General features: G+C 41.9%; 1 protein-coding gene across 1 annotated transcript in view; it reads left to right on the top strand.

Annotated features, from left to right (window-relative positions):
* Slc15a5 (solute carrier family 15 member 5) overlaps positions 1 to 15,525 on the top strand; it is a 102,172-nt gene that overhangs the window by 36,345 nt on the left and 50,302 nt on the right. Inside the window, exons 5-6 of the mRNA XM_040743455.1 lie at positions 167 to 353; positions 13,211 to 13,393. Of these exons, the coding sequence (XP_040599389.1) occupies positions 167 to 353; positions 13,211 to 13,393 (370 nt within the window). The remainder of the gene's footprint in view (positions 1 to 166; positions 354 to 13,210; positions 13,394 to 15,525) is intronic.

Raw genomic sequence — 15,525 nt, 5'->3', positions numbered from 1 at the left:
CCTCCAAGATCACAGGTCTTTTTGTCAGCTCGTTACTGGGTCTTGAAAAACTATGGGACATCCATGTCACCTGTCATAGAGTATGCTCGAGGGGGCGGGGCATCTGACAGAGTACCCACCCTTCAAAGGTAAGCCACTGCCTAACTCGTCTCTCCCTCACACGCAGATCCCTTCGGGATATTATCTTCAGACCATGAATTCCAACCGGAACTTGGGCGGATCTCCTCTGCCAATCGCACTAATGAATGCCCTCAGCATCCTGCCGTTATTAATTCTGGTTCCCTTTATGGATTACTTCAGCCACCATCTACTTCCGGCTAAGAGAGACGGGCCATTCTTGTCAGCATGCATTAGTAAGTACAACGTAGGATTCAGAGAGAATTGTTTGCAACCTAAAAACAAACAAAAAACCCTGTAAACTAGCTGCATGCTACTGAATGTTATGATAAAGCTCATGGGGGACCTTGGTGGATTCCACCGCAAGAGAGGGTTACCGAGGTGGGCACAAAGATGCCAGGCAGACAGAGCTTAGTGAGAAGTTTTATAGAAAGGGGAGGGAGGCCGGGCAGTGGTGGCGCACGCCTTTAATCCCAGCACTCGGGAGGCAGAGGCAGGCGGATCTCTGTGAGTTCGAGGCCGGGCTGGACCGACAGCCTCCAAAACAATACAGAGAAACCCTGTCTCGTAAAAAACCAAAAAAAAAAAGAAAGAAAGAAAGAAAGAAAGAAAGAAAGAAAGAAAGAAAGAAAGAAAGAAAGAAAGGGGAGGGAGGGGGAAAGAAAAAGAGGCAAAGGGACACAGAGACAGAGAGAAGACAGAAGAGAAGAGGAAGACAGGAAAATCCCTGTCTGCCTCAGGGAAAGAGAGCGGGGGGGGTTGTCTTCCTTTTAAAGGGGTCCTTTGCACCTGGGCTGACCAGGGTACTGCCTGAGTGCATTCTGCCAGGTGACAGGGCATAATGCACGAATCCTTGCAGTGAGTAGGTACACAGCTTTCACAAACTTCAAAATAAATAAATAAATAAATAAATAAATAAATAAATAAATAAATAAATAAATAAATACGATAATGAGTGGTAGCATCCAGGTCCCTGAATCTTTACCCAGGCACCAACGTGACATCTTCAATGCACCATTTTGTGCTTCATCGGAAGTGGAAGAGTGAAATTCTGAACACCACTAGATGGACATTCCTTCAGCAGCACCGTCCTCATTCCTAAATTGGTCCCTAACATGTTCTCAAAAGGAGAAGATGCTTAGTGAATCTCAAAAAAAGTAACAGTTTTAATTTCCAAAGCAGTAACAAAATTTATTAAAAGTTAGTACTGTGAACACGGAGATACGGCTCTAACGTGCTTGCCCACCGTGAATAAAGTCATGAGTTCTGTCTCCAGCCCTGAAAGAGGAAAAATGAATTGTCTGATTCACAGGCTCCACATAGTAATTCTTCAGTTAGTAAGGGGTATAGCAATGATTTTCAAAGGTTTTTGCAGTGGAACAATTTAAGATAGCTTCCTTAGGACACACACATTAAGCCATAAAATAAAATCCATCTGGTTAATGGAGAAAAAGTCATTGAGTCCTTTCAAATGGGTATGCCCTTCCAGCCATGCTCAGTAAGGCATTGTCAGGGAACCACAGGGCAGGCGCGACAGGGAAGCCAGTGTGTTCTCTGCCCCTGAACTGCTACGGTCTGCACTTGACTTGTTTGGGATTTCTCTGAGGGGCATAGCCTGCATAAATCTTGAGTCACTTTGCTATGTGAGGCTTGAAAGCACTGGGCATGCCACGGGTGCCAAGAATACAGCCCAGAAATCAGTGGAAGTGTTATAAGCATTGGTGATGATGGGCTGTCATTTGCAGGGGACACCATTTGTCCTTTGATACGCAAAAAAAAAAAAAGGGAAACTCCTGGGAAATACCACACAGGACAAATGAACATTGTAGTCGATAGTTGAGACATGATTCCTTTGCAAGCGTCAAGGACAGACTGCGGATTTCTTTTTCCAGCTGTCTGACCCGCTCTGTCTCTCCTTAAGGACCAAAGGCTGTGATCTTCCAGCCACAAACACTTCCTGTTGTTTCTCTGCACGGGAGTCACAGCTTCATGTGTGTTTCCTGGTATTCCTTAAACCCGTGAGCATGATTCCACCAATCAGAGCAGAGGGTGTTTGGTTTTGGCTAGAACTCAAGGTGGCTAAAATCATCAGAGTGACTATGGCTATCCACACAGAGATCTTTAGCATACACATTTCCAGAATTAACTTCTCACAAGGTAGGCCTGTCACTATTGTAATAGCATTTAGCCAAATACAAATCCTAATTTTTCTTTACAACCTCTGAATTTTAAACATGCTTTTTTAATCTCTGCTAATGCAGAAATCCAAGAAAACAGTATTAATTCAGTGAAGACACAAGTGAAAGTAGATAGGACCTTGTGTGCATGACTCTGTGAAGTCACTATTGAAACAGAATAAAGTTGCATATGGGGAGAGCAAGGATCCATTGAAGTTACAAAATGTCAAAAATCTTGGCAGTCTTATACAAGTATCATGAAACTTACAGGCAGAGCTACCAAATTTATGCATGGAAAATTTAAATCTGGCCCAATTTAAGGAAACGGACCAACAAAACAGCTACAAGAGTTTAATTAGAAATCCTCCCTAGAATAAAGCATCTTAAGTTCAGTTTATATTTGATCAACTTTCTCTGTGACGTATTTGAAATCATGGCTATTCTTCTAGGTATGCCTTCATGAATAAAGGTGGCAAAATTATCTAGTACATCATTTGATGTTGCTGCTGAACTAAATAATCCCCCTGCAAATAAAGGTAACAAGACCTGTTGGGCAGGAAAAGAGAAAGCTAGATACACTTCAAAAGAAATGGAGCTTGGCTCCACTGGGTATGGAATAGTGAATTCAGTTCTTTCTAAGCCAGACTCCATTCATTCATTCATTTGCATACTTGTTCAGTCATTTGCATACTTGTTCATTTATTTGCATAATGTTTTGCTATGGGAATATAAAAGTATGATGATATGCATCTTTTAAACTAGATATTTGGGTAGGTTTTCCATATTCTGGTTATGATTATGGAAGATTAACAAGTTTCGCCAAGACATGAAAGCCATACCAAGGATACTTTCTGATACCAATTTACATAATTGTGTGAGCCTAATACTAAGATTTCTTTCTACTTTGAACTCAAATGCCTGAAAATATGAGTGAAGCATATAGGTATATAAACTATGAATGGACATATATTTATGAGTTCCTAGTTTGAACATGGGCATCATCATATATATATATTACTTTTAGATGTATGATAATCCATAATTTGATATACCAAAGCTCATAAAGATAGTGTCTTTTTATTTTGTTACCATTACACCATTATTATTATTACTATACCATTAGAATTATTAGTATTATTCCATTATTGAACTATATGTGGCTATTAGGTTATAGAAGTTAACTCATCCTCAGCACATCATAAACCAGGCGTGGTGACGCCTGCCTGCCACCCTAGCACTCAAAAGATGAAGGCAAGATAAGGAGTCAAAGGTCATCCTCAGCGACAGAGTGGGTTTGGGGCCAGCCTGGGATACATGAGAGACATCATAAAAGAAAAAGAAACCTCTACGCCTTCCAGAACTATGCCATGCAAAGTCTGATCATATTTATCTGGATTATATTCCCTAATAAAAGGCCAACCTTAATTTACCAAGATTCTAAAGTTGATAATGTCATTGTGATTTATCCCATCATACATTGTCATACTTTGCTTCAGACTTTCATAGCACAAAATTGTTTACACCATGAGTATTTCTTTCCTTAGCACTGATTACAATCATGTAACCTGTGGCATTCAGTAGCGAGTGCTGACACAGGACAGTATTTATCTGATTAAAATGAACCCAATTAAGACTACTAATAAGTGCCATACAAAGACTAAGAATACAATTCCCCTTGTCTTTAAAGTATCATTTAAATCAAAATACAGACAAAATACAAATACCTGTGAGATATACTTTAAAATACCATGAAAATTTTGATTGTAACAGCCTGTTGTAATACAGTTCAAGCAAAGTGTTGACCTATTTATGTATACGAGTATCTTCTACTACTTCACATCATTGGTTGTTATATGAAGTTCCCATTTGGGTTGGAAAGGAAGTGATGGTTAGCTTAAAATCAAAGCCCTGTCTCAGTCCCGTTAATTGAAAGTAGGGTTCACTCTTTTTTTTCTCTCTCTTTCTTCTACTTTTCAATCCCTTCATGCTGTTAACCGTCCTGGACCACACTGAGCTTGAGACTGTTGGCAGACCCACCCCCCAACTCCTGCCTCAACCACCAGAACACTGTTATTCCAGGCATGTGAGGCTAGACCTAGTTGGAATTACTATATTCTGTGAGGTTGTCAAACTGATGAGTTTGCCCAAGAAATATCCTATAGACCCATTGCAAAAAATATTTAATGGAAAAAACTCTGCAAACAGGTACAGGAGTCACTTTTAATAGATATTGGCTGCAGTTAAGTTTTCTTCTTAGTTGCTCAGTTGTCTAACAGAGGTACATTGATAACCTCAGACCTTAAAGTTAACATAAAGTTGGAACTAAGTTTGGAGTGAAGTAGACAGACCTAGTGCACTGTTTGAAGCAACATTTGATGCCTTATAGAGAGAAATGCTTGGCTCTTGTGTCAAAGGAATGATCTCTTCCACACTCAAAAATTAAGAGGCACTGAGTCCCATCTCCTGAAGTGAGATCAGTGGTTCAAAGAGAAACAATACAGAGATAGAGGCTAGTTCCACCCAAACCCAGAAGCATAACTAAAGTATTTTTAAACACAGGGCGATTTTCGGGAGTTTATTTTTATTTTATGTGTATGAGTATTTTATTTTGCAGGCATGTAAGTCCCTATTAATACCTGCATACAGCACCCACAGGATCCAGAAGAGGACAGCAGATTCCCCTGGAACAGACGGTAGTGAGCCGCCATGTTGGTTCTAGGACTCAAACACAATCATCTATCTGTAAGATCAGCGAGTTCCGTTAAATGCTCAGCTGTCTCTCTAGCCTGACACACTACAATAGTGGGAAGTATCTTCCCCAAAGGCAGAAAACACGTGATCATGAAGTCATTGCATAGTTCATTTTCTGTTCTGGAAAAGCTGCTAAATGAAGGATCCAAGAATGTCCTAAAATCTCAGTAGAATTTCAAAGCTATTGTAGCACACTGGCACACTAGATTCCATAAACAAGACTGTCCATGAAAATTCCATAGTCTTCCTAATAAGCTTAGCCAATACCTTAAAGATCTTAGTGTGTCCATTACTTATTATATTTTTGCTTCAATATGTAACAGTAAACAAAGGGTTAATTCTGGAGTGAATTCCAACTTTCTCTTATTTCATTGCACTTTAATTTTGAAAAGTATTACATGGTGGGATAATAATATAAATTATGAGAGCTTCGAGGCTCTTACGGGCTTGTCTGTAGTCACATAGCCAATATTAAAGCATATATTATTTGATATCTCCCTTGGAACCATTGTGCTCAATCTTGTAAATACAGATCTGCAGGAACTTTAAAATCTGTGCATTCTGATCAATGGCACTCTGCTTTGGGTATGCTGTGATCTCACCCCAGTAAAAAATTTTAATGGAGCAGATTAAATTTGGATTGGAACCAATTTCACTGGCCTAACGTTGCAGTAGCAAACACAGGCATTTAGATCCTCTTTATACAATAAACTCCATTCCAGATTGTCTAAGTAATGCATTCTATAGTTTAAATGATCTCATGTTCTCTGAAAGTCACATTGAAATTTAATCTCCAATGGGACAGTAGTTGGATGTTTGAACTGCAAGAGGTGACTGAGCCATGAATGGAATTCCGTGTTCTTACAAAGGGGCCTGATGGAAGAAGTATGGTTTTTTGCCCTCTGACTCCACTCTGTGAAGTCACAACCTTCGTCCTATTTGGAGGATGCAACATAGACCAAACATCAGCCTGCACCAAGCAAGTGAAGTTGCTGAGCCCTGATCACGCATGTCCTAACATGTAAACCTGAGAAAATAAGTCCTTGTTCTTTATAAATGATCCTATTGCAGGCGTTTTGCTTCAGCAGAGTAAGAGGACTGAATTTGTGTGAAGGACCCTTGGCTGTATTGGGCTAGATCAGGTTGGAGGAACCTTTGGTTGAATTGAGCTGGGTAAGATTGAATAGTCTATGATAACTGGGAGCGTCTCAGAGTTTAACATGGGTAGGAACCATCGGGGGATATAATTTCAGTGCAGATCCTCATTTTGTCATGGGGGGTGTGCCCAAGAGTCCCCATAGCTAACAAGCCCCCAGTGACATCAACAGTGCTGGATGGTCACACAAATGAAAGTCAAGAACAGAGGAGGGCCCAGGGTGGCTGGCTACAATTCCATGCAGGTGTATAGAACAGTAGTAGGGCCCAGAAAAAGGCTACAGTTTGTTATCAAGTCAAACATAAAATTAAAAAACAAACAGCAAACCCTGATTACTAAACAAATGACTCACAATAGCTCTGAACCAAATCTGGTCCCAAATGTGCTTGTGGACATGAAACTGAGAGATTCTTGATGGGCAGTGGTAGCACACTCCTTTAATCCCAGCACTCAGGAGACAGAGGCAGGTGGATCTCCATGAGTTTGAAGGCAGCCTGGTCTATAGAATAAGTTCCAGGATAGTCAGGGCTATACAGAGAAACCCTGTTTTGAAAACCCAAAAATAAATAAATAAATGGAGATACTTGCACAAGTAAACATTTGGAGTTATTTGGCCATAAGGAATGTTAACCCTGAGCCCCAGCTAAGTGAAATTGCACAACTCCCCCCACAAATTGTTATTTTGAATGTGAGTCATTAAAAGCTTGTTTTGAAAACTCCTATTGTTACACACATACTTGCATTTTCCTTTCTTTTTCTTTTTTTCCCTTTTGGCACACAGAAACTGTATTACTGACCATTTGTAGAAAACCCAAACCACAGACCCTAGTCTAACAAATCGGCAGACACACTGTAGGCTTACTCAGGCAGACTATAAACCTTCTGACCTGTAGACCATCACTTGGTGGTCTCCCACCCAAGCACTCACAACCCCTGCTTGGCCTCTGAGAGGAGGAAAGGTCAAATGAGATGGGGCGATATGAACACAGACCAAGTGATGTCAATACTCAAAGTGTGTGTAGCCTTTGTCTAGGTTACATAACACAAAAGGCATCTCAGAAGACACTCCTAGAAGTCAAATTCTGAGCTAGGTACTTTCTGCGGTGGGGTTGAACCAGGACCTCACACACACTAAGCAAACGCTCTACCACTAAGCTACGACTTCAGGAGGCACATTACAATGAGAAATCCCAAATCAGCTTGACACTCATTCCTGGTTGTAGGGCTTGCTTCTAAGGTGTTTTAAAACCACATATTATTGTACCTTGGTAAACAACTTTTCAACCATAGTGAAGTTGATCTGTGTAAACTGAATGAGGAAAAAAATCTACTATCTCTCTTTTTTTTGCCTTTTATTGAAAATAGATTTTTTCCCTCACACAATATATACTGATTATGGTTCCCCTCCTTTACTCCTCCCTGTTTCTTTCCACCTCCCCTCCCATCTAGATTCACTCCCTTTCTGATTCTCATTAGAAGACAAGCAGGCTTCAAAAGGATAATAAAAAATAAAACCAAATAAAGTATAACAGGAAAAAAATCACACCAGAATTGGACAAGACAAGCAAACAGAAGGAAAAGAGTCCAAGAAAAGACCCAAAGACCCACCCCCTCATTTGCACACTTAGCAATCCCTAAAAACACTAAACTGGAAGCTCTAATATATACAGAGAGACCTGTGCAGGTCCTGTGCACGCTGCATCAGGAGCTCATATGAGCCTTGATCATGTTGACTCAGAGGGCCTTGCTTCTCTGGTGTCCTCAACCCCCTCTGGGTCATACATTCTTTCTGCCTTGTCTTCCATAGGGTTCCCTGATCCTTGAGGGGACAGATTGATGGAAACATCCTGTTTAGGGCTGATTATCCCAGGATCTCTCACTCTCTGAATAATGTTTGGCTATTGTCTATTAAAAAAAAACATGTAGTTCCTTCTATTTTCATCTTTAATTTTGAATTCCTATGGACCAGATGTTGAACTTTCCAAAAACAATTCAGTTAATGTTTCAATTTTTTTTCTTCACATATCTATAATCTTGAGATTTTTGTCTGGTTGGTTGGTTGGTCAGTTGATTATAGTTGGCTGGTTTGTTAGGCAACTGGTTGGCTAGTTAGTTGGTTGGTTTGTTATTGGTTAGTTGGCCATTTGGTTGGTGAGTAGTTGGTTGGTTGGGTGGGTGGGTGGGTGATTGGGTAGGTAGGTAGGTTTTCTTGCTTGAATTCCTCTTTTTCTTCCTGGTTTTTGATCTAATCTTTTGGAAATGTCATTGACTTAATCCTTCAAAGAGCAAACCACATTTTGACTGTTAGCTTTCATGTATGATTTCTCATTCATGGAAACACTTTCCTTTACTGTGGATACCATAACTTCTCCCATATATCCAAGAGTATCAACTGCAGAGTATCTCTACTTCCTCTTTTGTATACTGGCTGTCCTTTTCAAACTTCTGGTGACCTCCACCTGCCCATTTATCTACACAATAACTGAAAAGTATGACTGAAAGAAGTAAACTACAAGAACACAGTGGATAGTGCATCTGTACACAGATGAGACTTACCAAATGTCATATCATTGTGGGAATGCCCCCCCCAAAAAGACAAGAGATGGAGAGTAATGGGGTATTCCACTGTCGGGAGAAAACTTTTCCATGCCTTGCTTTCAGAAGACCCCTAATGCTGAGTGAGATATAAATGGGCAGTGCTTGCTGTCCAGAACCCTACTTTTCACTCTCATCATGCTCCTTCCCAAGCCCAAGGTCACCTTATGTAAATATGGAAAGTTATCTCCAGTCCCTCCTCAGAGGAGCAGCAGGAACATGATGCTCAGCTGTCCTTTGTGGGTTTGAGAATCTCACAGCTCAGTATACAAAATTTCAACTGGTTCCCAAACTTCTCTTCATTCTGTCATTGCTATCTGAAACACCTGGGCCTCCAACTCAGAATCTCCTGCTGGTGCTTCAGAGTGACTGGGGGTCTGTTTTGTCCTTTCTGACACCTTCCCTTCAACGCTGCAGTTTTCTGTGCTTTCCATAGTGTGACACTTTTTTCTTATTCCAAATATAGCCATCGTTGGGGGCATTACTTTGCCATTCTCTTCAGCCCCTTTTCAGTTTCTTCTGGCCTTAGACTCTTACACTAAGGAGTCCTCACTCGATTCACGTAACTCCTGTGCTGTGGTACATATTCTTAATATTTTCTGAGAAGTTCTATTTATTTGAACCCCCTGCTTTGTGCCATGAAGTCTGTTAAAAATTAATGTGCTCTCCGTCTTCTTATGAATCTCATTTGTGCTACTGTCTCCACCATATTTTCAGTCACCTAGACTCACATTAACATTAATATCTGCCATCTCTTTACACTTCCTTTAGCTACTATCAGTGGGCTCCGCCTACATCTCTACCTTTATTCCAGATGCCATCAGTGGGCTCTGCCTTCATCTCTACCTTTATTCCAAATGCCATCAGTGGGCTCCGCCTACATCTCTACCTTCCCTCCAGATGCCATCAGTGGGCTCTGCCTACATCTCTCTACCTTCACTCCAGATGCCATCAGTGGGCTCCGCCTACATCTCTACTTTTATTCCAAATGCCATCAGTGGGCTCCGCCTACATCTCTACCTTTATTCCAAATGTCATCAGTGGGCTCTGCCTTCATCTCTACCTTTATTCCAAATGCCATCAGTGGGCTCCGCCTACATCTCTACCTTTATTCCAAAGGCCATCAGTGGGCTCCGCCTACATCTCTACCTTTATTCCAGATGTCATCAGTGGGCTCTGCCTTCATCTCTACCTTTATTCCAAATGCCATCAGTGGGCTCTGCCTACATCTCTACCTTCCCTCCAGATGCCATCAGTGGGCTCCGCCTACATCTCTACCTTCCCTCCAGATGCCATCAGTGGGCTCTGCCTACATCTCTACCTTCCCTCCAGATGCCATCAGTGGGCTCCGCCTACATCTCTACCTTCCCTCCAGATGCCATCAGTGGGCTCCGCCTACATCTCTACCTTTCCTCCAGATGCCCTCAGTGGGCTCCGCCTACATCTCTACCTTCCCTCCAGATGCCATCAGTGGTCTCTGCCTACATCTCTCTACCTTCACTCCAGATGCCATCAGTGGGCTCCACCTACATCTCTCTACCTTCACTCCAGATGCCATCAGTGGGCTCTGCCTTCATCTCTACTTTTATTCCAAATGCCATCAGTGGGCTCTGCTACATCTCACCTTCCTCAGATGCCATCAGTGGCTCGCCTCTCTACCTTCCAAATGCCATCAATGGGCTCCGCCTACATCTCTACCTTTATTCCAAATGCCATCAGTGGGCTCCGCCTTCATCTCTACCTTCATTCCAGATGCCATCAGTGGCTCCGCCTACATCTCTACCTTTCCTCCAGATGCCCTCAGTGGCTCCGCCTACATCTCTACCTTCCTCCAGATGCCCTCAGTGGGCTCCGCCTACATCTCTACCTTCCCTCCAGATGCCATCAGTGGGCTCTGCCTACATCTCTACCTTCCCTCCAGATGCCATCAGTGGGCTCTGCCTACATCTCTACCTTTATTCCAAATGCCATCAGTGGGCTCCGCCTACATCTCTACCTTTATTCCAAATGCCATCAGTGGGCTCCGCCTACATCTCTACCTTCACTCCAGATGCCATCAGTGGGCTCTGCCTTCATCTCTACTTTTATTCCAAATGCCATCAGTGGGCTCTGCCTTCATCTCTACTTTTATTCCAAATGCCATCAATGGGCTCCGCCTACATCTCTACCTTTATTCCAAATGCCATCAGTGGGCTCCGCCTACATCTCTACCTTTATTCCAAATGCCATCAGTGGGCTCCGCCTACATCTCTACCTTTATTCCAAATGCCATCAGTGGGCTCCGCCTATCTCTACCTTCCCTCCAGATGCCATCAGTGGGCTCTGCCTACATCTCTACCTTCCCTCCAGATGCCATCAGTGGGCTCCGCCTACATCTCTACCTTCCTTCCAGATGCCATCAGTGGGCTCCGCCTACATCTCTACCTTTATTCCAAATGCCATCAGTGGGCTCCGCCTACATCTCTACCTTTATTCCAAATGCCATCAGTGGGCTCCGCCTACATCTCTACCTTTCTTTCTTTCCCTGAAGTAGATTCCCAATTGACTCAAGCCTCTGTACCTAATGAAGATTGTCCTTAAGACTCCCAGTTTTGTTAATTGATAACGCTGTATGATTAAAATGTTATGCAGGTTAGGAAAATGTAGTTATCTCTAAATTTCAAGAGAATTCTAGCAAACAAAATCCCTAGTCACAACCTAAACATTCTAGGTAATTACTGGAAAGTGAAAGGACGGGCTTGGACCACTGTGTGATGGCTGCCTGCTTTTGTCATCTACTCTTCAGTTTTTTCACTCACTTTTAAAACTGCTCTTCATTTTCTCCTTTAGATTTTTTTTTATTTTTGTGTGATGTGTATATACACATGTGTGGTGCATGTACATATGTGTGGTGGTGTACATACCAGTGCACGCACATGTGTAGGCCAGAAGAATGTATAATCTGGCTTAGTCTATCAATCTTGATCTCGGTTATTTTATTTAGAGTTTCCTGTATGCATAGAATGCATATTGCTCAAATCCACGTCACATTTTTCCTCCCCTTCAATTCTTCCTCTTGCCTGACCACAACTTCCCAGCAGTTATTCATGTGCTTTTTTTGTTGTTGTTTAACCCAGATTCCACTTAGTACTGCTGGTATGGATTGTGGGCCTATCCACTGGGGCATGGATTGCTCCTCTGGAGCTGCGGTCCTGAACAAAACTGACTCCCTAAAATTAAAAAAAAATGGCAGCAAATACTGATGAGGATGTCGGGAAAGGGGACCAATTGTTACAATTGGTGAAGCGTTATGGAAATAGATATGAAGAATCCTCAAAGTTAAAAGTTGATCTCGCATATGACCCAGCTATGCCTCTCTTTGGCATAGACTGAAAGGATTCTGTACCCTGCTGCAGACATACTTTCTCTGCCATGTCTTTCTGTTCACAAGGGCCAGTAAATAGAAGCTGTCTGGGTGTCCTTCAACTGATGAATGCATAATGGATATTGTTGAGCTGTAAAGAAATGTGAAATGAGTTAGGATCTCTCACTAAACCTGACACATGACGTTTTGGCTGGTCTGGCCAGCCAGTGAGCTCCCAGGGCCTGACTATTACTTCAAATGCTGGGGTACACTTACACATGACCATGCTCGTCTTTGAAGGGGATCCTGAGGACTCGAACTTTTGTCCTTTGCTTTCACAACAAATGCTAAGCCACCTCCTCATCCCTTCTTTACCTTTTTTTTAAAGGCTTCTAGTCTTCAGTTCTCTCTTAACTGCAAAGATCAGAAACACTGCACAGAAAAATCATAGAGATGATAAAAATTCTATCTCCAAATCATTTAAAAACAATAATTTAAATTATATAAAGAGATAATTTTGCCTTAAAATGTTTTCCAAATCACTATTTTAATCAAAAAGTCTTTTGGAATTTATCTGTAGTACTGCTTTTGGGAGACTGAGGCATGGATTTCAACAAATCTGATACCTACCTGTGCCACAGTGTGAGACCTTGTTTCAAAAAAAAAAAAAAAAAGAAGTTACCGTTAACAAAGACTTGTATGTGGGGAGTAAAAGATGAAATCTATTGCAATGTCTTCCATAATCACCACTGCTTCTTGTGACCAGGAGACTTCATCATGCTAACAGGACGGTATTGCATTAAATCTGACAACTTCCCTATAACGTCAGCTTTATTCCCGGGGCTTAGAGTCAAGAGAGTGACAACGAGCAGCAGGCACAAGGCCCAATGAGGAGTGATCAAGGCAAAAGGGAGTGAGCTTTGGAGCCTGGGGTGGCTGCACCACAGCGGTCATGCTCTCTGGGTACCAGAAGCATATACTCCAGAGGCATCCTCCGAGCCAAGGCATGAAGAACGTTGTGGCATGTTAGCATGCTTCCCAGCTCTCTTTTCATTTTGTTTTCTTCTGCAGTTGTCGGGAACGGTTGTGCAGCCTTGTCTGTGGCAATAGCCGGCTTCCTAGAAATACACAGAAAACTCACCCCGGAGCAGTCTCCTTCAGGCAAAGCTTTCTCGGTTTCCTCCCTGTCCTGTGGCTCTCTGGTTCCTCAGTATGTGTTGCTTGGAGTGTCTGAAGCCCTGGTAAACCCAGCGGGTGAGTAACGCTGTGATCCGGCGCTTTGAGAGGAGTATGCCCCTATGCCCCACATTCCCCGCGACGCTTTCAGTAAGTCTGTGTTCACCCGCATTGAAAACAACAACGCGATTTTCTTCATTCCACTATCTATAACCAACTGTTAACTCTATTAGGGTATAGATAAAAGGGCTCGCTAACCTGATTAGAGACAAGACCATCTGGTCAGAAAGAAATGGGCAGAAATAAGCCTGAAAGACAAGTAATAACTGCCTGTGGCACCACTGAGTTAAATCCACCCTCCACCCTCCACCCTCCCACGTCCCTCTAACTCAAAGGCACTCACAGGTGCGCCCGTAACCTTCCAAAAGTGGTGCATGGACTTTGAGAGTGTATAAACATGCAAATGAGATGAAAAGTTGATGCAATTTACCTAATAACTCTATGTCTTCAAATTAAATTACCCTAGATTAAGTGTAATCACCGGAATTTTATAAGACATGTTCAAGTTATGTTTATTAAATATCTGAAGTTTCTAGATTATCTATAATGCTTATATTGATTAGATGAGCCACTTTATACTGTATCACAAAATTTTGAGAACTTCCTGCAGTGTTGTCATGTGTGTGTTTGTGTGTATACACACGTATCAGAATAACCTAGCAAGCATATCCTGGGTTTTGAAGCTCTTCATGGTTTCCTGAAATGGGATAGCTACGTGTAACTCAACCCACATTTTATATGATTAACTAAATAAAATAGATTTGTTGCTAGTTTCCAAGTAAGAGTATTTTACCATGTGTATTATGCTTGCAGTGCCTTTAGGGCCCAGAAGAGGGCATCTGATCCCCTAGAACCAGAGTTACAAATAGCCATGTGAACCACCTTGTGGGTGCAGAAATCTAACCTGGGCCTCCTAGAAAAACAGCTAGTGCTCTTAACGATTGCATTGAGCCATCTTTCCAGCCCCTTTAACTGTCTTCGTACATCCAGTGTCTCCTGTTTTCCATAACCTTTGCACAATCATCCTAAATGAAAATTCTTATTATTTCATTTGTGTCTAAAATATTTAGTCTATTATAGTCTGAGGTGTTACTTCAAACTTCCTTATGTAAACATTTAATAAATTCATGTTCACATACACGGGGTGTACATGCATGAAGCTAGAGCAATTATTTTTAAAGCTGAAGTAAGTTAATGAAATTTGTCTAATCATAGTCACAAATGTTCACATTCTCTCTCATTCTGTTGAAGCATCTAGTTCACAGGTTCCATATGAGTCGGTTATGGGGGTCTGTGATGGCAAGGCCATTGGGTAGCACAGGAGAGAACAAATGTGTGGACAAATGTTGCCACACAGGCGTTTGTCATCACCCCGATGTCGTTTGTAGGAAGTTCTTGAAAGTAGGTCAAATACTCTGTGCTTCCTGTAGAAGAATGGTTTACATGGAGGAAATTCCTAGCCTGCTCATCAAGGGGATTCAACATTGAGGAGCCAAAGAAATCATTAAAACAATGAACCATTAAAAAACAATGGTTTGTGTTACGTAATCACTAATCTAACACTTAAAATACCTATCAGGGAACTACTGAGTTCAAGTAAGTACGCTTTTATCTAATGTAGTGTCTGTGGACAACAGACCACAGCCTTCCACCTGCTACATGAGGGTCTTTGGAGAGTCATTTAATCTCTAAGATTCAACTTTCTGATATTAATAATGTGAAAAATAATATCATTCCTTACATCGTAAGGGGAGAATGGGAATGGAGGTCTTTCTTTGAAAACCAACTGGCATAAAGTGTGAGTGACTATGTCGATATGCAAAATCAAGTAATGTCAGGGACACAGTGTATCAAGACCCTTCAGCTTTCTGATCTTAAACCTGGACTGACCTGAGTTCAGACCCTATTATGCGACTGACTACCCATGCCCGGCAGCGCTGGGCTTCTCTCACCATCTAGAGATGTTATTCCAAGAACCTAAGGAAGTAGTACATTATGCAAAGCAAAACACTGAGTTTTGCAATCAGCAGCATCATGTGAGTTCATTTTCCTCACTGCTGTTTGCGTGAAATTAGTAGTGTCATACTCAGGACTCAGCACAGTTCCCTGTGTCACAAGCAAATTAAACACCTAATGATAGGAGCAGAACT

Source organism: Mesocricetus auratus, unplaced genomic scaffold, assembly GCF_017639785.1.
Source record: "Mesocricetus auratus isolate SY011 unplaced genomic scaffold, BCM_Maur_2.0 Super-Scaffold_100001, whole genome shotgun sequence".
Taxonomy (NCBI): Eukaryota; Metazoa; Chordata; class Mammalia; order Rodentia; family Cricetidae; genus Mesocricetus; species Mesocricetus auratus.
This window is presented reverse-complemented; position numbering and strand designations above follow the sequence as displayed.